Source organism: Triturus cristatus, chromosome 4_1 (genome assembly GCF_964204655.1).
Source record: "Triturus cristatus chromosome 4_1, aTriCri1.1, whole genome shotgun sequence".
Classification (NCBI taxonomy): domain Eukaryota; kingdom Metazoa; phylum Chordata; class Amphibia; order Caudata; family Salamandridae; genus Triturus; species Triturus cristatus.
This window is the reverse complement of record NC_140585.1, coordinates 918,949,471-918,970,268: the sequence shown is the minus strand read 5'-3', so window position 1 is coordinate 918,970,268 and position 20,798 is coordinate 918,949,471. Positions and strand designations below refer to the sequence as shown.

At 46.5% G+C, this 20,798-nt stretch overlaps 1 protein-coding gene across 5 annotated transcripts in view; it reads right to left on the bottom strand.

The window, feature by feature from the left end:
- Nucleotides 1-20,798, bottom strand: part of PPP6R2 (protein phosphatase 6 regulatory subunit 2) — a 913,508-nt gene that overhangs the window by 485,088 nt on the left and 407,622 nt on the right. For all 5 annotated transcript variants that reach the window (XM_085653731.1, XM_085653733.1, XM_085653735.1 and 2 more), the window contains exon 10: nt 15,721-15,873. In XM_085653731.1, the coding sequence (XP_085509857.1) occupies nt 15,721-15,873 (153 nt within the window). The remainder of the gene's footprint in view (nt 1-15,720; nt 15,874-20,798) is intronic.

Here is a 20,798-nt window from a genome sequence, read left to right as displayed (position 1 = left end):
GTAGGGGGGTGGTGTCCGGCGTCTGTTTGCGGAAGTTGTTGTAGAGGACCTTAATCTTCAGATGGAAGTAGGAGCTGAGCTTGTCGCAGAGTTCCTGGGAAGGTTTGACGTCCGGGGCTTCGCTGGTGGGTTTTGCGAACTGCTGTATGACGTTGAACAGTTGCTTGGCGTTGGTCACGTTGGTCTGGACTTCGTCTCTTATGAAGCTCCGTTTGGTGTCTCCTATGAGCTGGTGGTATTCCATCAGGGCGCTCCTGTGGTTCTGTGCTTCGGTTGTTTTCTGGTTCTGCAGGAGTGTCTGGCTTCTTGTAGTTCTGTGGTGAACCAGGCTGCCTTCAGAGGGCGTTGTTTGGCGGGGTGGCGGAGATGTGCGAGCTTGTCGGCGCATCAGGAGATCCAGCAGTGAAATTCTATGGCTGCGGAGTTGGTGTCGGTCGTGGCGCTGGTTGTGAATTTGGCTGCGTCCCTCCTATCCGCCACTGCCTGAGAGAGAACGTCCCAGGCCTCCTAAAGGCAGTGAGGCAGCTCTTGAGCAACAGAGTCCCAGATGGACCCAGATGGATGAGTGTGTCGGCCCAAGAGGCCAAGGTAGTCACAGGCCACGGTACTAAGCTGGAGGAAGAAAACATGTGCTTCCCAAAGTGATCCAGATTCTTAGATTCCCTATCTGGAGGAGCAGAAGGGAATGGGCCCTTTGAAGAAGAGTCTTGGACCACCAAGCTCTATGGGGAAGGATGTTGGGTGAGGAAAACTGGGTCGCTCGGGGCTGGGCGATGGCGGCGGGCGATCGTCCTTTCCACAGGAGCCCCTGTTCTGGGCTTGGACCAGGTGCCCAGAAGGACGTCAGTGAGGGCTTCATTGTAGGGCAATAGGGGTTCGGAAGTGGATGCCGCAGATTGAAGCACCTTTGTCAGGAGATTAGTCCTGACTGCCACTAAAGGGAGCTCAAGGCCCAAGACCTCGGCCGCCCTTCTCACCACCACAGTGTAGGACACTCCCTCTCTGTAGCTACAGTAAGGGGAGAAAGCATGCCAAGGCTTGGAGAAGGGTCCAGACCATTGGCGTTACCCAGGTCCTCTCTCCAGTCTCCAGCGACCCCTCCCAGTCCTAAACATCTTCTGGGTGATAGGGAACACCAGGGATGAACAGGGGAACAAAAGTACTCTCCGGCGTTGGATCCGATGTCGGTCCAGCTACGGGTCCGTCTCAGGGGTAAGGATGGGGGCGGTGTCGTCCAGGGGCACGGTCGGTGCCGGGGCGTCATCGCCAGGGAAAAAGGAAGATTGTCAGGCGTTGGTCCAGATCCAGGCCTGGATCCACAGGGGTCCTCCGGCACCGGGGCTGGAGTCACCGGCATCGAAAGCCCTGGACTCCTGACCGCCTCCGCGGGGCCTGAAGGCACACCGGCGGATTCGGGCTGCACAAAGAATAGGTGGAGGGCCTCGTCGAACTTGGGCAGGGGATGCTCCTGCTCCTGGGAATGGAGGGAGGCGCGGAGTCGCCCATGAAGGAGGCACCGGAGACAGAGCCTTCAAGAGACGGTGCTCCGGGTCTCGTGTCACGTCAGCCAAACGACAGTGAAAAGGCTAGAGCGCCAGTGCTTCTTCGCTTTCTTCTTGTGCTTCGACTTACCTGAAGATTTCAAAGACTAAGTGCGACGAGGTTAGGGGGCTCTGCGAGTGGCCTCAAGACCTTCGTCACATGAGACCGGGAGAGACCGTGAGCGACCTGGAGCAGACTGTCAGGCCTCCAAGAGCTTTCGGGACCACTCCCGTAAAGACTTTGGATTCATGGCACGGCAGTCTGAGCACAAATTCAGGTCGTGGTCAAAGACTCAAAAATGCAGTCGACAAAACATCAAAAAAGTTTAGTCAAAAAGTGACAAAAGGTGTAGCTCTCTCCGGATCTGCGCTTGGCTGGCACAGAAAAAGAAAGAACTGACGTCAGAGCACAGGTGTGGCATATAAGTAGACACTGCAGCGTCATCCCGGCGACCACGACGCCAAATGCGGAGTCGACTGACACCACCCACTGACGTGCAGGGGTACTGGTAAGAAATAATTCTACGGATCCAGTTTGACGCCTGGGGTAATTCTAAGGTAAGAAATCTATGACTGGCTCTTTCAGATACAATCTTTAACAGTGGTCACAGCAAATACTTGCTTGGCTAAAGATCATACCAAATGCAACACATCTGATAATTTGGCATGCAATGGTACTACCTGACAAGAGCAGCAGGCGACAAACTACTCTCAGCATCCAGCAAAGTTTTTAAAGGACACATGGCTGCCAAGATGATATGCACTACCCCGGAAGGGAGGTGGAACGCAGACAGCTGTTGTCGCTCAATTTAAATGCATAGAGGTGTAGCATGCGTAGGCCTGGATGGAGACTTTTACCCTGCTGCTATGACAGCAGATCCACCCAAAGCAGCAGCTTGATTGGGAACAGATGCTCATACCCAGAGGTTCTGGGCTCCACATCCTGCTTCCCCAATGTAAAGCCACTAGAATTACTTGGGACTGCTTGTTCCTGGATCTTCAGAACTCTGGGCAGGAGAGGCAGGAAGGCATAAGGGAGCCTCAAACTCCACTTTAGGAACAAAGCGTCTCCTAGGGAGAATTGCCTTGGGATCTCAAACACACACATGCTTGAACACTGAGTTCCTGGCAGTGGGTAAGAAATTGACCCAGGGTACTCTCCAATGCTCGAAACTTTCCAGTGCCATCTCGGACTAATTGCCATTTGTGATCAGCTATGCAATGCCGGCTGAACTCATCCACGCTGGTATATAAAGGTCGTGCCAGGTGGTTCAGGACCACGGAGATGCACTGGCAACTCTGTCAGCTTCAGAGGTGCTGAGAATCCTGGCACAGGACCCCAGACCCGTCATCTGGAGATGGTCTGTGACTAATTGTGGCAAGCCTGCCTTCAGCAGCCAGTCATTGAGGTAAGGGAAGACTGGTATTACCAACTTCAAAAGATGTGCTGCAACCACAGCCATCACTTGCGTGAACACCCAAAGGGCACTGGTGAGGCCTAAGGGGAGCATGGAAATCTAGAAATGTTAATGACCCATTGCAAACCGAAGGTAATACCTGTGGACTGCCAGACGCGAATGTGAAAGTAGGCATCCTGCAAGTCCAGCACTGTTATCCAGTTGCTGGGACCCAGAGCAGATAGAACTTGGGATAATGTGAGCATCTTGAATTTGTCAACAGTAGTTCTGACAGCTGGCAAACAAGGAGGAACACATCTCAATGATACCACAGATCAGTCTGTCAAAGTGATTCCAAATCGTCATCCAGTGCTACTAGAAGGAAAGAACGTCCATCACTCACTGTTCAACAGGAACAATCCAATTTAAAAACCAAAGGCACTCAAGAACCTCAAAGCAATACGTCTAAACAAAAGTCTTAATACTTTGCTCTAGCCAACTTTTGTTTCATCTCTTACAGACTTCTTCAGGGTAAGAAATAACACAATACATCAGTTAAACTTAAATAATAAGGAATATGCTACTTACCAGTATGCATCTGTTCTTGGCATGTAGAGCTGCAGAGTTGTACACTTAGCATAGATCGCCATCTGGTGTTGGGCCCGGATGTTTGCAGTTTGTTTTTGTTCTTTGGACAGTCTTTGGAAGTCACGAGTTCAGTGACTCCTCCTTCGGTCCGTACTGCGCATGGGCTTCGGCTCCATCCTCAGATTGTTTTTCGCCAACAGGGAAATGATGGAGCGTAGTAATAACAGTGAGAAACCCATGTGTGTTGTATCTAAATAAGATGTACTGGAACGGATACAGGTAGCCGGGGAGGCGGGTGGGTGTGTACAACTCTGCAGCTCTACATGCCAAGAACAGATGCATACTGGTAAGTAGCATATTCCGTTCGAGGCATATGAGCTGCAGATTGTACACTTAGCATAGATTATATAGCAGTACCCAACCTTAGCGGCGACCACCGGTATCCGTTGCAGCGGTTTGAAAAAGTGTCTTTAGTACAGCCTGGCCCACACTAGCTTGTTGCTTGGAATGCACGTCTACACAGTAATGTTTTGTGAAGGTGTGCGGTGTTGACCATGTGGCTGCTTTGCAGATGTCATCTAAGGGTATGTTCCCTAGAAAGGCCATAGAAGCCCCTAACTTTCTAGTAGAGTGGGCTTTAGGTGGAACAGATAATGTTCTTTTTGCCTTTTGATAGCAAATTTGTATGCACTTTACAATCCACCTAGCTATCCCTGATTTAGAGATGGGGTTGCCTTTATGTGGTGGAGAGAAGGAAACAAACAATTGTTTAGTCTTCCTGACAGGTTGCGTTCTTTGTATGTAGTACAGCAAAGCCCTCTTAACATCAAGTGTGTGTAAAGCCCTTTCTGCAACAGATTGAGGTTGCGAGAAGAAGACAGGTAATTCCACCGATTGATTGAGATGGAAGGGGGAAATGACCTTGGGCAGAAACTTCGGATTTGTACGAAGTATGACCTTGCTGTGATGTATTTGTAGGAAGGGTTCCTGTATAGTGAACGCTTGTATTTCACCAACCCTTCTAAGGGAAGTGATAGCTATGAGAAAAGCTGTTTTCCAGGTGAGAAACTGTAGCTCACATTTATGCATTGGTTCGAAGGGCGGACCCATTAGCTGTGTAAGAACTACATTTAGATTCCATACAGGGGAAGGTGGTGCCCTGGGAGGAATTACTCGTTTAAGGCCTTCCATAAAGGCTTTAATAGTGGGCACTCTGAACAGTGATAAATGCTGTCTGTTTTGTAGATAAGCAGCGATCGCTGCTAGGTGTAGGCGTATGGATGAATATGCCAGGTTACACCTGTGAAGATGGAGCAGATAGCATATGATGTGCTGTATGGATGCATCTAAAGGGTTGATTGTATTGTTACGGCAGTAAATTACAAATCTTTTCCACTTTGCGGCATAGCATGCTCTAGTGGTAGGACGTCTGGCTTCCATGATGATGCAATCAGGGGGAAGGTTAAGGTATCCAAATTCTAAGATTTCAGGAGCCAGATCGCAAGGTTGAGCTGAGCTGGGTCCGGGTGCCTGATTTCTCCATGGTTCTGAGTTAGGAGGCATGGGGACAGGTGCAGTTTTTGATGTGGTACCACTGATAGTTGTAGTAGTGTGGTGTACCACGGCTGCCTGGCCCATGTCGGAGCTACTAGAATGAGTGTGAGGGAGTGCTGTTGTAGCTTCCTTACCACTAATGGAATTAGTGGGAGAGGTGGAAAGGCGTATGCAAATCTGCCTGACCAGTTCATCCATATCGCATTGCCCTTGGACAATGGGTGTGGGTATCTGGCGGCGAAGCTTGGGCATTTTTTGTTTTCGTGGGTGGCGAAGAGGTCTATCTGAGGATGCCCCCACTGTTGGAAGAATGGGTGAAGAACTTGTGGATGCAGTTCCCATTCGTGTAGTTGTTGCGTTTGTCTGCTGAGCAGATCTGCCATGGTGTTTTGTACGCCTGGAACGTGCTGTGCCAGGAGAAAGATGTTTTGGGGAATTGCCCATCTCCATATGCTCTGGGCTAAGCGGGAGAGCTGGGGAGAGTGTGTCCCCCCCTGTTTTTGGATATAATACATTGCAGTCATGTTGTCTGTGCGAATGAGGACTGCTTTGCCTGAAATCTGTTTTTGGAAAGATTTTAGGGCTAGAAAGATAGCCAAGAGCTCCAGATGGTTGATGTGGAGCGATTTTTGCTGTGGCGTCCATAGACCTTGCATTGTGAGGTGTAGGAGGTGCGCTCCCCAGCCGGAGAGCGATGCGTCCGCTGTTAGAATCACCTGAGGAACCGGGTCCAGGAACGGCCGCCCTTTGGAAAGGTTTGTGGTGTTCCACCACTGCAGAGAGTGATGGGTGCGGCCGTCCACCAACACCAGATCCGTTAGCTGACCCTGGGCCTGGTTCCACTGTCGTGCTAGGCACTCTTGAAGTGGACGCATGTGGAGTCTTGCATGGGGCACTATGAAAATGCAAGACGCCATCATTCCTATGAGCTTCATAAACACTCTTGCTGGAAGAGAATGTTGAGGAAGGAATGTTTTGCGCAAGGCTTGTATGCTTGCGATCCTGGCTGAGTTTGGATAGGCAATACCTTTGGAGGTGTCTATAGTGGCCCCGAGATATTGCTTTGTGTGAGATGGTACAAGGTGGGACTTTTGGTAGTTCACCGTGAAGCCTAGTTGGTGGAGCAGCTGGATGGTGCTGTTTGTATGTTGCACACATTGGTGGTAGGACGCAGCTTTTATCAGCCAGTCGTCTAAGTAAGGGAAGACGTGAACATGTTGACGCCTGAGGTGTGCTGCTACTACCGCTAGGCATTTGGTAAACACCCGTGGTGCGGTGGTGACCCCGAAGGGGAGAACCGTGAATTGGTAATGCTGACCGTCCACCACGAACCTGAGGTACTTCCTGTGAGAAGGGTGTATTGGAATGTGAAAGTATGCGTCCTTGAGATCCAAGGTAGTGAGAAAGTCTCCCTGACAGAGGAGCGGGAGGACTTGTTGTAGGGTGACCATGTGGAAATGGTCTGAATGTATGTACGCATTTAGAGGCCGGAGGTCCAGAATGGGTCTCAGGGTCCCGTCTTTCTTTGGTATAAGGAAATACAGGGAGTAGACCCCTAGATTTTGCTGATTGACGGGGACCTGCTCTATAGCGTGTTTTTGGAGGAGGGAGAGCACCTCCTGTTTGAGCAGTGTGGAATGTTCTTGAGACATTGGACGGTGTCGTGGTGGGATATTGGGTGGGGTAGATGTTAGCTCGAGACAGTACCCTGACCGAATAATTTGGTTCACCCATTTGTCCGATGTTATGGATTCCCATGCGTGGATAAATTGTTGTAGTCTGCCCCCAACCGGAGTGGGATGGTCTGGGGGGAGGGAAGGGAAGTCATTGTGCGGGCGGGGTTGCGGAACGGGTGGTGTTAGTTTTGCCCCTGCCCTTATTGTTGTTGCCTCTGTAACCACCCCTTTGGTTGCCCTTTGAAAAGGTATTTTGAGGAGGGGACTTGTAGGAGGTAGAGGCGCTATCGGTGGAGAAGCCTCTGCCTGTGCTACGAAAGGATGAGCGTCGAAAGGAACGTTTAGGGGCCTGTGTTTGGAGTGCCCCCATAGACTTTGCTGTGTCTGTGTCCTTTTTCATCTTTTCCAACGCTTCGTCCACCTTTGGCCCAAAGAGAGTTTGTTGGTCAAAAGGGTGATTTAGTATGGACGCCTGGACTTCAGGCTTGAACCCTGAGATCCTGAGCCAGGCATGACGATGAAGCAGGACACTGGTATTTATGGCTCTAGAAGCAGTGTCGGCTGCATCGAGGGCACACTTAATGGAGGTGTTTGTAATTAGTTTACCCTCCTGTATCAGGTCATGAGCCTTGCGCTTGTGTTTTTCGGGGAGGTGCTGCATAAGAGCCTCAAGTTCGTCGTAGTGTGCTCTGTCATAGCGCGCAAGTAGTGCTTGTGTATTTGCAATGCGCCACATGTTTGCAGCTTGGGAGGCGGTGCGTTTGCCAGACGCGTCTAAAAGTTTCGATTCCTTGTCTGGCGGTGGGGCTTCTCCTGAGGACTGGGAGTTAGCCCGCTTTCTAGCTGTGGAGACAACTAGGGAATCTAAGGGAGCAGGGCCCTTAATGTATGCAGGGTCTGTGGGTGCCGCCTTGTACTTTTTCTCTATTCTAGGGTTCAGTACCCTGGCCCTGACAGGGTCTCTGAACACCTCTGCAGCATGCTTGGTGACACCTTTAAGCATGGGCAAGATAGACGTGGATTTGTCCTGAATGTCAAATGTGTCCAGTAGGAAGTCGTCTTCCACTGGTTCGCTGTGCATGTCCACCCCATGGTAGTGTGCTGCTCTCTGCACTAAGTGATGAAACCCTAAGGAGTCCTCTGGAGGAGACGGCCTGGATGGGTATAGGTCGTCCTGAGGCATATCAGGTATGTCAGGGTTGTGGTAGTCTTCCCATGGGTCTGGGGTCCCCGGTGGAGTGGGGTCCATTGGGGCGTCCGCCGGGTCATAATCCGGATCCCCGTCATCCGGATCTGGGGACGGGGTCGGGGAGTGATGAGGTAAAGGTGGCGGAGACCTGGGAGGGGGAGGGGGTGGAGGAGGTGGAGGAGGCAGAGGAGGAGGTAGTGGGGAGGGCACTCTGAGGGGAGAAGTAGCAGAGTCCTTCCGTTTGGGTGGTGGAGGAGGAGCCGGAGTGTCAAGGCGTCTTTTCTTGATAATTAAAGTCAATAGCCCAGTCTTTGGATCTTTAGATAGAGTCTTTTGCAAAGGGTCTGGTGTAAACAGAGCCAGTGGCGCCGAATCGTCCGCTGGCGCCGATAGTTTCGGAGCAGAGGGCTTCGATGGTTTCTGTGCGCCATGCTTTTTTGGAGCCTCCGGTTTTTTCGGCGTCGAAGGAGTTTTCGGCGCCGGAGCGTCGGTGCCGACAGATTTGTGTTTGGTCGGCACCGAGAGTCCAGGCTTCAGCACCGGTGGCTTCGGAGTCGAGCTGGGTATCACTTTCTTCGGTGCCGGATGGTGTTTTTCGGCACCAGGCGTCGGCTGGCTCGAGCCCGAGCTGCCGTGAGACTTCTGAGGCTTCGACACCGGGCCCGAAGGTGGGGTGATAGAAGCTGTGTGCTTGGTTTTGCCCAGGCCTGCAGGCGAGGGTGTAACCTGAGTCTCTTTGGTTTTGGGCGCGGGGGTGGGAGGGGGTACGGTACTCACGACCCGCTGCGCCGGTGTGATGTCCTCCACGTCGGAGTCGTCGGCCTCGGAAGCGCTGACAACGTCGTCCTCCTGCTGGGTGTGTAGTTGCCCGAAGCTTCGGCGTCGTCTCCGAAGATGTCCGGTGGACCCGCGGTCGAGGAGTGCGCCATGGTGCGTCGAGCTCTTCGATCCCGGATGGTCTTTTTAGATCGAAAAGACTTGCAGGCGGGGCAGTCTCTAGCCTCGTGTTCTGGAGAGAGGCAAAGGTTACACACCTGATGGAGGTCGGTGTGGGGAAATTTAGACCCACATTTTGGGCACTTTTTGAACGGAGTCCTTTCCATCGGCCGGGACCAGAGTCGAGGAGGGCCCGAAGGCCGGTGCCGATGTACGGGATGGAGAAAAGTGCCGCTTCGAGAGATGAAGATTGGATGAAGAAAACTCGAAGAACGAGGATTTTCCATCGAGGCTGGAACCGTAGAAGTTCGAAGCCGGAGCACGAAGTATCACATCCGAGCCCGATGGCGGAAAAAAAACAATCTGAGGATGGAGCCGAAGCCCATGCGCAGTACGGACCGAAGGAGGAGTCACCGAACTCGTGACTTCCAAAGACTGTCCAAAGAACAAAAACAAACTGCAAACATCCGGGCCCAACACCAGATGGCGATCTATGCTAAGTGTACAATCTGCAGCTCATATGCCTCGAACATCACATTACACAAATATGTTGTAAATCAGTCTGACGTGTGGTTACATAGGCCCTGGGCACCGAAAACCACCACTTTACATGTTGACATTTAAAGTTGACATCTTTTTAAACAACGACTCTACTTTGCTTGTGTGCCCATATGGAATAATATTCTTTATACAGGCTACTGTTTATATTTCACTTCTTCATGGGTTAGCATCAGGGCCTTGAACATTCTCTGACAGGACTAAGTTCCCTGTGCAAAATCTTGTTGTTTGATGTTGTCTGTTCGGCGGCAGCTCTGCAATGGTAGAACAAACAATAACAGCCAGACTGGAACTCCGGCATAGAGAGTATGAGTGAAGTTTATTAAAAAAAAAACTCTTCCAGACCCTTGTTTTGGTAGAGGAACATTTCGCTGGCACTGTCAAGGTCGTCCCATGTTGGAATTCAAGCTCTGCTGAATCCTGTTACCCTCATGAGAAGGACAACGGCCAACACTAAACTACGATGGGCTACCAGATGACACATACCCTCGGGTAAATGGGGAGTTAGACCTCTAAGGGTATGTATTTTGGCAGATCAGCACACCCTTTGCATATTAGGATAGAAAGCGCTAGTTAGGAGTATAGGTACAATTATATTTTCTCATATAATCTATGTAACAGCATGCTGGTTGAACGGTTTATTTTCTTTACCAGTCTCATAATGCTGATTACCCTGTTTCACACAAGAATCTTATTGCTTCTTTAAATACTTGAAATGCCAATTTGAGTATTTCTTGTGTCTCCCTTTGGGCATGCCTAAGTTACTCACTAAAGGGTTAGATCTGTTAACACAATTACTGGAGAGTAAGGGTTGTCTTGTTATAAATTTGCACATAGCATTCCATACCTTGTAAGGTTTAGAGGTTCAAATGGTGCACTGTGAGCTAGCCAGGACTAAGGTCAACATATTTTGATGGTGTGCTGCACAGTTTTTATTTTTATGTTGTCCAAACGCACAGTCTCAATGAAATAATAAGAAGCGTATGACATGGGAACTTATTTAATGGGGTCTCTCGAGTAGTTTTTCTTGAGTGTGCCCAAAGCCCTATTGGCCTGTTAACTGGATATGTTTTTGGTGCTAGGAAAATATCATCCCCAGCAAAGTACAAAACCCCTATTTCTAGCTGAAGGTTGTTCAAGCTTGAATATTTAAAAAGCATCACCCCACAATAGCTAAGCTACCCTCTCTGAATACCACATATCTGAATGGCTAATCCATCCAGGACAGGTGGTTTTACCACTAAACTGCAGACATGCTTTAACACAAATGTTAATACAAAATGGGCTCCCTCAAGCGGGAGGGAATGTTACCATCATGGTAGAGGCCCATGAACTGTACAGAACAGAGGTTTTCCATTTATGGGTTACATTCCAGACAGTAAATGCCAACACAAGGAATTTTCACACATACCCTGAAGCAGCAGTACCAAACAACTATAGACCATATGATAATTTAGAAATTATATTAAGATATCCGGAACACTTGAACTGGTTCCTAGGCATCCTACCACATACATTAGAAAATGTCAGACAGGGTCCCCTCAGTAATGAGGCAGCAACATGGACAGTCCTAGTCGGCTAGACACCATATCTGCAACCAGGAGTTCTTACAGCAGCAGAATTTGTAATACTTTACACAGATACTGTTACACTATAAGGATGACTATTGCAATTAGTTATGCGAATAATAACAGCTATCCCAGCAAGGGCTGTTCAATCTGCACAACCACAATTGGTGATGCCTGGAAATAGTCCAGTGACTATTAATGCAATTATGGGCAAGGTTCCCGTCAAGACAAAGGACATGATTCCGTTCTGAATTGCACGAAAAACAAACCAGCTTTAAGCAGTGTTTTCCCATACGGGAACCCAAGAAAAACATAGAATTCTCACAATGTGCCTTCGTTTGTAGATGGTTTTCCAGCTAGAAGACTGTGCCCAATGGGGCACAGTATTTGCTGCATTCTATACCATAACACATGGCACACTATTAATGGCTGTTTTAACAGAGGTCCTTAAACAGATTCAAAATTCAGAGCAGCCCAGGCCCTGGATTTGGGGATGACATTAATGGGTAATTTAGGTACAGTATCCTCAATGATAATAGGGGCAGCAGCTGCATTGGCAGTATGCCAACGTCTCGCGTAGTTTGCTCCGGCAGACCGAGAGCGTGAACTAGCTAAAATTATTCCAGAAAGTTATTCCTCAATAGGCTAAGATAATTTGGGAGCTAAACCTAATAAACCACAACTACAGGGTAATTCTGATAAGGATAACCTGAAACAGTCTTCTAACAAAAAAAAACGCTGGGATACTAAGAAAAATAAAGAGAAGACTAAACCACAGGGTGGAACTCCTCACCAGGAATCCTCTGAGAAGAGCTATAACTTGTTTAACTGTGAAACAATTAAACAGCCTTACAGGTATCAGGATACTGATACAAATCCTTCTCGTTCCTTTCAACAATCATCCCAAAAATGATCAGAGAGAGGAGGACAATGAGAGTGCAGGTCGGAGGAATATGTGAAATCGAAGGACAACTCTCAATGCTCTTCTGACTTCACAAAAAAAGAAAGAAAAACTTCCAAACCAAAAGCCTCAATTTAATAATAAGAAGGTGGCTGGGATAGAAGTTAAACATGCCACACATATTGAGGTCTCTGGTTCTGAACTGGGTGTGCGCTTTGACTCTGCTGGAAAGCGTGGCAGCAGTTATGATAGTGCGTCAAATACTTATTGAGACTCTGGCGGCAGTAGCAACGAGTGACTACGTCCAGGTGGAAACACTGGACCAGAGACTTAATGTCCCATGTCAAGTGTATGAATTACAGCTCCAAATGAAGGGTGATATACCACACACTATTCATGTGCTCTTTTGGGAAAGCTTATCATTTGGTTATGACGTTCTCTTAGCTAAAAAAAAGATTACCCATCTGAGTTTGCTAGAAAAGCCCCACAGGGAGACAATGCAATACTACCGGCCTTCTACGACCTCGTTCCAGAATCAGTTAAACATACATTTGCCTAAGAGTGGGCCCTTGCACAGGCCTCAGCGTTCTACCGCAATGATGTGGGTTGGGATGAAGATTCACCTTACCATATAATACCCATAAGGTCCACCCACAAGTGCAGCAACAATACCCCATTAAACATGAAGCCAAACAGGTTACAGAAACACTCTCATGACAATGAACAATCCTTTGGTTTCAGTAACGAAACCAGATCATCCATATTGCTTAGTCTTAGACTACAGACAACTGAACAGTGCTACACGCACATTTGCAGTTCAAAATGCACATGGCGCAGAACTAATAAGCAACAGTGTGCAACAACATAGCCCCTGAAGGCAGGTATTTGACTTAATTTACCACCCTGGGCCCTTAAATATAATATTGTCGATTGCTACAAGGGTATAAGAATAGACCTGGGTTGTTTTCAGCTTGTTTAACAGAACTGTTACAAGATTTTGATGACAAAGCATTGTCCTATGGCAATGATATATACTCAACGGATGATAACTTAGCAACACTTTTAAGAGTAGATAGCATAATCCTGAGATGTGCTTGCTTGGGTTACAAATTTAACTTTGCCTTTAAAATTGCCTACGTGTCCTGTTCTTGGGATAAGAGTTGCCAAATAAAGGCAAGAGCTTAGAGACACACTTCCTAGAGAATTGTGAGCTTTTACAACCACCAACCACAATAAAAAGGCTACAATTGCTTTTAGGTTTTCTAAACTTTGGTAAAACTTATATACCAGATTATGCACAACGGATTAAACCAATTTATGAACTGATTCGTCCACACGTCTCTCAAACATTGGACACCAGAACACACACAGATCTTGTGTTCAGTACAAGCGGACATGTTAGCTGCAAAACACTTACACACACACACACACACACGTAAACACAACAAACTGGGTAAACCGCATAGTTGCAGGGACCACAGGATACACACATCACATTCAAAGAGGGTGACACTGTATCAATTGCATATAAATTGTATGTATATTCCAATGCAGAAATGCGTTTTGCACCAACAACAGAAATAAATCTGACTGCTGTATAGATCACTGGCTCAGGGAAAATGCATAATTGTGGTAACCAGGATTCCAGTCTTCGAGACGGTCACTAAGGCCAGAGTTCCCAACACAAAAGTCTTATATTCTAGATGGATACAGTGGGCTAATTTGCTTGCAGCAGCAGACGTAGGTTATGTCTTTGACCCTACACTACAAACGCAAGCATACCTACAATATGAACAAGACAAACCTCTGCCAGTGAAAAAATGCCTCTAAATCAGTAGGACTATCATCTACACTGACAGTACTGCCCAGCCGGCAGTTGGAACAAAATACCAATACTCAGCCGCTTGCGCAGCAGTAGAGGGCAAAATGAGGAATGACAAATTCCAACCTCTTAAAACATTTGTGCAGTCACTAGATGATTGCACTGCACAGCTGAAAGAACTGAAAGCTCTAATACTTGTGCTTGAAAATACTGATCCTGAATTCCCCATACACAGTGTGTGATTCTTATTACTGTGTCCAGTTTTACAATGAGTATCAACATTATTGGAGCCAGACTGGATTCCGGGATTCTAAAGGGAACACTATGAAGCATAAAATGTGCTGGAGATAAGTGGTACCATTTAAAACGAGTTTGCCATGGGCTCATGTTATTCACAAGCTGAGCCACCAACATGTAGGAATACACGTTTCAGGTAATTCACTGGCTGATGAAGCCACAAAGGCAACATTGCAAACTGCTGATGTAGCTGCAATAACTTGTTCTAATAGGAGTATAGATGGAGACGTTATGAAGGCTCACAGCTTCACACCATTGCACCCCTTTACAGAAAGTTTTTCCAGCAAAATACTCCCACCAGCTAAGTGCGCAAAACATTCAGTTTCCTCATCTTCCCGGAGTGAGGGATACAGTAATTCCAAATTCAGACCGCATGTTAGAATTAATTCTAGTAGCACATGAGGGCTTGCATCTGCTCACGAAGGGGTGGCGGCTACAATTTAATTACTGCCTCAACGCTGATGGCCATGACTACACAAGCAGACTGTGCGGTGGGCACCTAAAACTAACAGATCAGAGGACGCAATCAAGGGAGACTCGCAAGTGCCAAAACCGTGTGGGCACATTGGTGAAGGTCAATTTTGTTAAGATGTAGTTATCCCTTCACAACCCCTTACCACTGCTATAACCTGAGGCAAAGAAAAGGCCATTCACCCCGGTCTCTCTTCTCTTTGAGGCACTCCCTAAATTGTGGATCTAGAAGAAGAGACGACGCTGGACAAACCAGAAGAAAAAGAAGAAGAAATAAACCCTGAAAAAGGGAAACCTAAGGAACTGTTAAATTCCTATCTTGCTTTGCACTATGACAATCAAATACTGTAAATACTCGAGCCATCAGGGCTCATTCTCGCTAATTCCCTACATGCTCGCATCTAGCTTCAAACAGCTGCTTTAAAATTATCATGTAGGGGAATGTCCTACGTATGGGTTATCATTGCTCCATTAGTTCCAAACGAGTTAGGGATCATGCATGTGACATGAAATAAATGATGTTCATAAAACCTGTCTGAATTCATCAATCAATCCATCTCACAAAGCTGATATTGCAGACAAACAATTCAGTTTCCAAAATATACAAACAACTGTATGCCTTTCTGTATTCCGTAGACCAACCTAAGTAATAAATCACTGCTCCTTGGACGTTCAATGTATAGTCGATTGCAATTCTCTTTTTTGAGATTCTTTCAACAACAACAAAAAACAGGGAGTTGAAGGATCCGATTAAAACAGACTGGTGAAACCAGCTCTGGTAAACAGCATCAGTGTGGGGGGGGGGGGGGGGGGGGGGGGTAATTTATTTTCCTCTCCATGTCTTTCACGAAACAGGATATTTCTGATGCGAACTATTCACTCACATTAATGTGAGGCAATTAATATAAGATATATATAGAAACAAATTCCATGACCTGTGAATATCTCATTCATCTTTCTGCACTTTACATTTTGGCAACTCCTTACGTCTGGAAAGCAATGCTGAATCACAGGCAACACCATAAAAACATGTACACTGTAGTTGCTGTGTTACAAAACATATAATTAATAATCTGCCGACACAGAGTACCTCAGTAAAGTATGAGAGGACAATACCAAGAAATTACAAACATTTCCAAGGAATTTGAACCAAACTTTGAAAAAGGCTGAGAAGTAAACAATTAACAACACACATGCTCCTCTTCCCAGGTATACTACTCACAAGTAATAAGTCCATGGTGCTGAGCCTGCACAGCTCCTGGTTCACACTGGCAGTGTTGGTCTGGATAAGAGCAGCCATTAATCTAGCAACATGAAGCCGAGCATTCCCTAGTGGTTCTTCTAGCAGACCGATCGTAGTTAGGATTGCGGTCTTCTGCAACATAAAGAATGATACAACATTACACATATCCATAAAAAAACATCCACAATTAATCTTACAAGCACCCCATATAAAGATACTTCAGGCGACCACAATCAAGCAGAGAAGTATGCACAACCTGTAATGTCCTTTCGGTCTGGTATGCAGATTACAAACATGAAAAGTCTTTTCAGGCGCCAAGCGGTGAGCGGCAGGGCGTTGATTCCGAAGTGGCTCAACACCTCTGAGGTGATATCAGCAATACATAATACAGGATACCTTAGATTTGGAGAGCAGTTTCGGCCTTATAGTAGGTGAATTTTTTATTTTGCAGACAGCAGTTGGGCAATTTGGTCTGTTTCTGATGGTTTCCCATTAGCCCGCACCTTTTTCTTTTTTTCCCCAAAGTGGGAATACAGGCAGAATGCCCCGCAGGATAAGCATTCCTCATTCCACATAGCGAGGAATGCACGGAGCAAGGAAATTTGTGCTGCGCACGACTGCCATGGTTGGGACATTATAACTGCCTTTATAGTAATTACATCAAGTTAATAGCACTGCCTGTTTCTGACAGTTCAGCAAAGCAAGTTCCCCGGTAGGGACACCTGTGCATGATGTCTGCCTCGGTACAGCGCCAGGAGGCCCCTGCACGAAGGCAAATCACACACAGGCTTCCATGCTGGAGAAGTTGCTTTCAGGAGTACAGTCAGTGGTCCGAGCAACAGATTTACCTTAATGTAATCATTATTAAGGTAAGGTTATTGTTTAGCACTTTAGAGGGCTGCTAAAAGCAGCTTGGTTGTGCCATGCCCAGCCCCTAACCGGTGAACAAAAGGGGTCATCTGAATTCCACTGCACAGGCAGAAAAAGAAATGGGCGAGTTTCACCGGTTTCGAAATTTGCCAGAATATTTTGCCGACACCAAACGAGAGACCAATAAGGAATCTGCAGGAGCTGCCATTTCCATTGCCCTTCGAATGGATGTTGACACTCGAACGAGAGCCAGTATCCAAGCAACTGCGAAGGAAGAGTTACGAGGATTGCATCTTTTCATACAGACCAGCAATCTGCACTGCTCTACTGAGCTGAGAATGGAATCTGCTCTGTTTGTTCGAATAGTACTATTTAGTGAAATCATGCTTAGAGGCAAAGGTCGCTGGCGGATGGGTTGGATAAGACAATCTTGCAAAACCGCCACAGTACCTGCCTTGCATCTGAAAGAATGAGCTTGAAAGTCTTTCAGCGACTACCTGCCAGTTCAAAGCATAACTTTAAGAAAAATGATAATCATCTTCAGACCGTTTGCTTCCAAACCAAGTTACCAAAAAGGGGCTGTCAGAAGCAACAAAAACTTAGTTATCTACTTTAAACTCAGAAGACCTGAGAATGTAGTAGCTGAGAGCGTGCCTCAGGTCCCACGAGCAAACTATTTCCTCATTCTTGGAATGGTAAGATGGTGGATAAAAAGAAGAAAATCAGGTGCGCAAGTATTCATGAATGTATATGGTATTTCATTTGTGCAAACCTAGACGGAGTACATGGGCAAAGACGAGCAGAAAGTCAACAAGTAAGAAGAGAGGAAGCTGGTTGTGGATGGTTCATGCTTTGTGATGCAGTGTTCTTTAAAGAGGCGTGTCTTCAACAAATCCTTAATGGTGCAGTGTTTGAGAAGAAGGGGGTCCTGATGGATACGTGGATGTTGTTCAAAGTCCTGAGTGCCCAGATGGAAAATGCCTGCTGTTTTGTTTGTTCTGTTTTTTACACCTTAGTCCATTGTCTGATAGTGTCCTGGCTGCAGGTGTGCCGAGACTCACCAGAGATCATGGGCTTGCTGCACGATCGGCAGAGGTGTTGGTCGGGATAGCTTTGTAAATGATGCAGCTGGTTTTGAAGATGGTGTGGGCCAGCAAAGAGAGCCAATGAAGTTCCATCAGGATGGGGGTGATGTGATCATATTTCTTCAGGCCCTTGATGAAGATGCCCTGTAAGGAATGCCAGTGTGGAGTTGGCAAGGCCATGAAGCTGGCCATAATGATCATCCACATGCAAGAGTATGAGGGCTTGTACAGCAGTTCTAAAGTGGTTTTCTGGAAGAAATTCTTTTACTTTCTTGAGAATAGAGAAGTGGCCAGGCCATTTTTTGTTTTTGGCAATATGTTTCTTGAAGGAAGAGTTCAAGGTTAATGTCATTGACCCACATTTATACTGTATCATGTTTTTTGCTCTCTGCAAATAACGGGTATTATGTCTTGGTTGAGCTTCAGGTAGGTGCTGGTCCTCCAGTTCTGGCTGACGTACAAGCAGTTTTTGAGGCGTTTGATGTCTGAAGCAGAGGAGACTTTCAGGTACAGTGGGGGGTATCCTTTGCACATTGGTGAATCTTTATGCTGTTATCTGTGAGTAGATCACCAAGCGGCTCCATATATAGGTTGAAGATGACAGGAGACCATATGGAGCCCTGGAGGACACCACAGGCGAAAGGGACTTATGTGACCTAGACCTGCTCAGGTGAACAAACTGGTATTACTTGGAAAGGTAGAAGGAGACCCTGAAACATGAAACAAATGGAATCCAGAAACCACCCTTGACAAGAGAGGCTCTTAAACTAGCAAAGAGGCAATTTTTGAGAATATAGTAAGAGGGAGGGAGAGGGAGTTGGATTGACGGTGGTTTACTGGCAGTAAAGCACATGCTATGGTAGCTTTGCTCACGTTCTAGCCAGCCAGGGTTACAGCTAGTATAAAACTGTCAACCAGCCTGTCCTGGTTACACACAGCTGCAGTAGAGTTAATTGGAGTGATTCAGGAGACATTTTGGTGCCACTGTCATCCAGCCAGCAGAGACTAAAGACAACATGAAAGAGCCCAATTGGGATTCCTGAGACAGTTAGACACCTTTTAAAATTATCATACAGCTTAAACTGATTACAGCTGGTCATTGTGGAATTCAATTATTGTGATTTTTGTGACGATTGTTCACCCCGGTCATCCATCCAGCAGTGATTAAAGCAGGGCAGTGTTCTGTTCCGATGTCAACAGCAGTTCTGCTTTGATGTGGATTGTTCTGCAACTTTATTTTGGAGAGACATTTTTTGTTCTTGCTTGAACTTTAGATGGTCTTGAAGATTTCATATCTTGGCTGGCAAAGAGTTTCATTGTTTTGCTACTTGTACTAAGAATGCTGTTCCACCAATGCGGTTTTCCTTACAGAAAAGGACGATGAGTTAAGCTGCTAGTCAGGAGTACGAGACCCTGTTCTAGGAGTCTCGCTGAAACTTTTTTTGCAGGTATTGCAAACCTTTTCAATGGATAACTGTGGAAGATGAAAAGAGTTTTAAAGGTAAGCATCTGGTTATGAGATGACAATGTAACGCTGGAAGCACTAGTGTCTTGAATTCACTTTGGTGGTGTCGTAGCAGTCTTGCTGAGGTGCTATGGATCTTCTGCGTTTTTTTTTATGTCAAGCCAGAGCAGCGCATGCGCCGCTCTGCGAGCATGCTGTATTGGAGTATGTACTTGAGGCCCAGCCCACTCTTCGCCCATATTTGTCATTGGTTTGTGTGTTGTCCTTCCTAAATGCTGGTTTCTGATTCGTTATTTGGCTTGTTAGTCCCTCTTTTGTACCGCCTTGTCTTCATTTGTAACCTCCCATGAGGACTGGCCCTTTTACTTCTGTTACAAGGTACGTCTTATCTTAGTCTGTAAGCACTATTTTCTTTAATGAGTTTCAACTACTGCAGGCCCGACATGCTTTCCTGCAATATTCAGTGCGCCATGTGTGCTTTCACTTTCATTGTAGCGAGCAGACCGCACTTAATATGTAAAATGGCGGTCGCGCTTTTGTTTTCTTCTGCGTGGCTGGCCACAAACTACTTAACGAACATCCATTTCTTATTTTAAAATACGGCGCCATACAACACCCTTTCACTTTCATATAGCGGAACCCTCTATCCCTTCCAGAATTGCTGAGTCCCGGACTCACATAACACCCCCCTCTCACTGCCCCCACTACTCAGCAGAAGAAGCCAGTAGTAGCGGTGCAGTAAGAAGAGCGGTCGGCAAGCGAGTTAAATGGCACAGGATTATCTTTTATAGTATTTCTTATTTATTACGGCGCACCTCTCCCCCTGTAATATTCGACACACTAATTAATCTGACAGTGCGGGCTGCAGAGGTCCTCCCCCTACCAGAAGATATGCAGTCTGCCTAGTTCTGTAACAATACGAGGTATTTTGCTGCAGCAGCTTTTCGAACATCTAAGAGAACAGGGATGTGTAGCTCTTCCAAATTTAGCTGGATAAAGCAATGATACATAAAGTAGTTTTCAAAATATGCAACATAAAAAAAAAAGTTGAGGCCATTCTAAAAATGAAGAGCGCCCCCTTTCCCTCATTCTCTCCTGTCTCCTCACACCCTCAACAAAAATATAAACATCTGAGGGGCAATCTGTGGGAGCGTGTGTACTTGCCAGCTTCCCTCCAGGTACAGGAAGTAGCTCCTATTTACATTCCCTGAGGTAATATTTCACAAAACAAGCAATTCTTTCTTCAGGCATAAATGGTATTTTTTTGGCTGATGAAATGATATTAAATTTACGAAGCATGTAAAACTGCGATGCCATTAATTGCAAGAAAAAAGTTCATTATTCTAATGTGCGCTGTCATTTCTTCAGTGTAAAAGTATAATCTATATGTATTTATGCCTTAATGATATGCACCACATTGATGTCTATGTCCACAGGGCACTTTGCAGTTGATATTCGAAGTAACCCAAAATCACTTGCTTGCAGGCTAAAAGTCAAACAAGGATGTCACACACACATTTCTCCAAGACACAATCCTTCAGTATTTGAGCACTTACATCTCTAACTATATTTATTCTTGCAGATAACAGAAGGGCTTTGTTTGGCCAACTCTATGGGGATCGATTTCAGAAAGCACT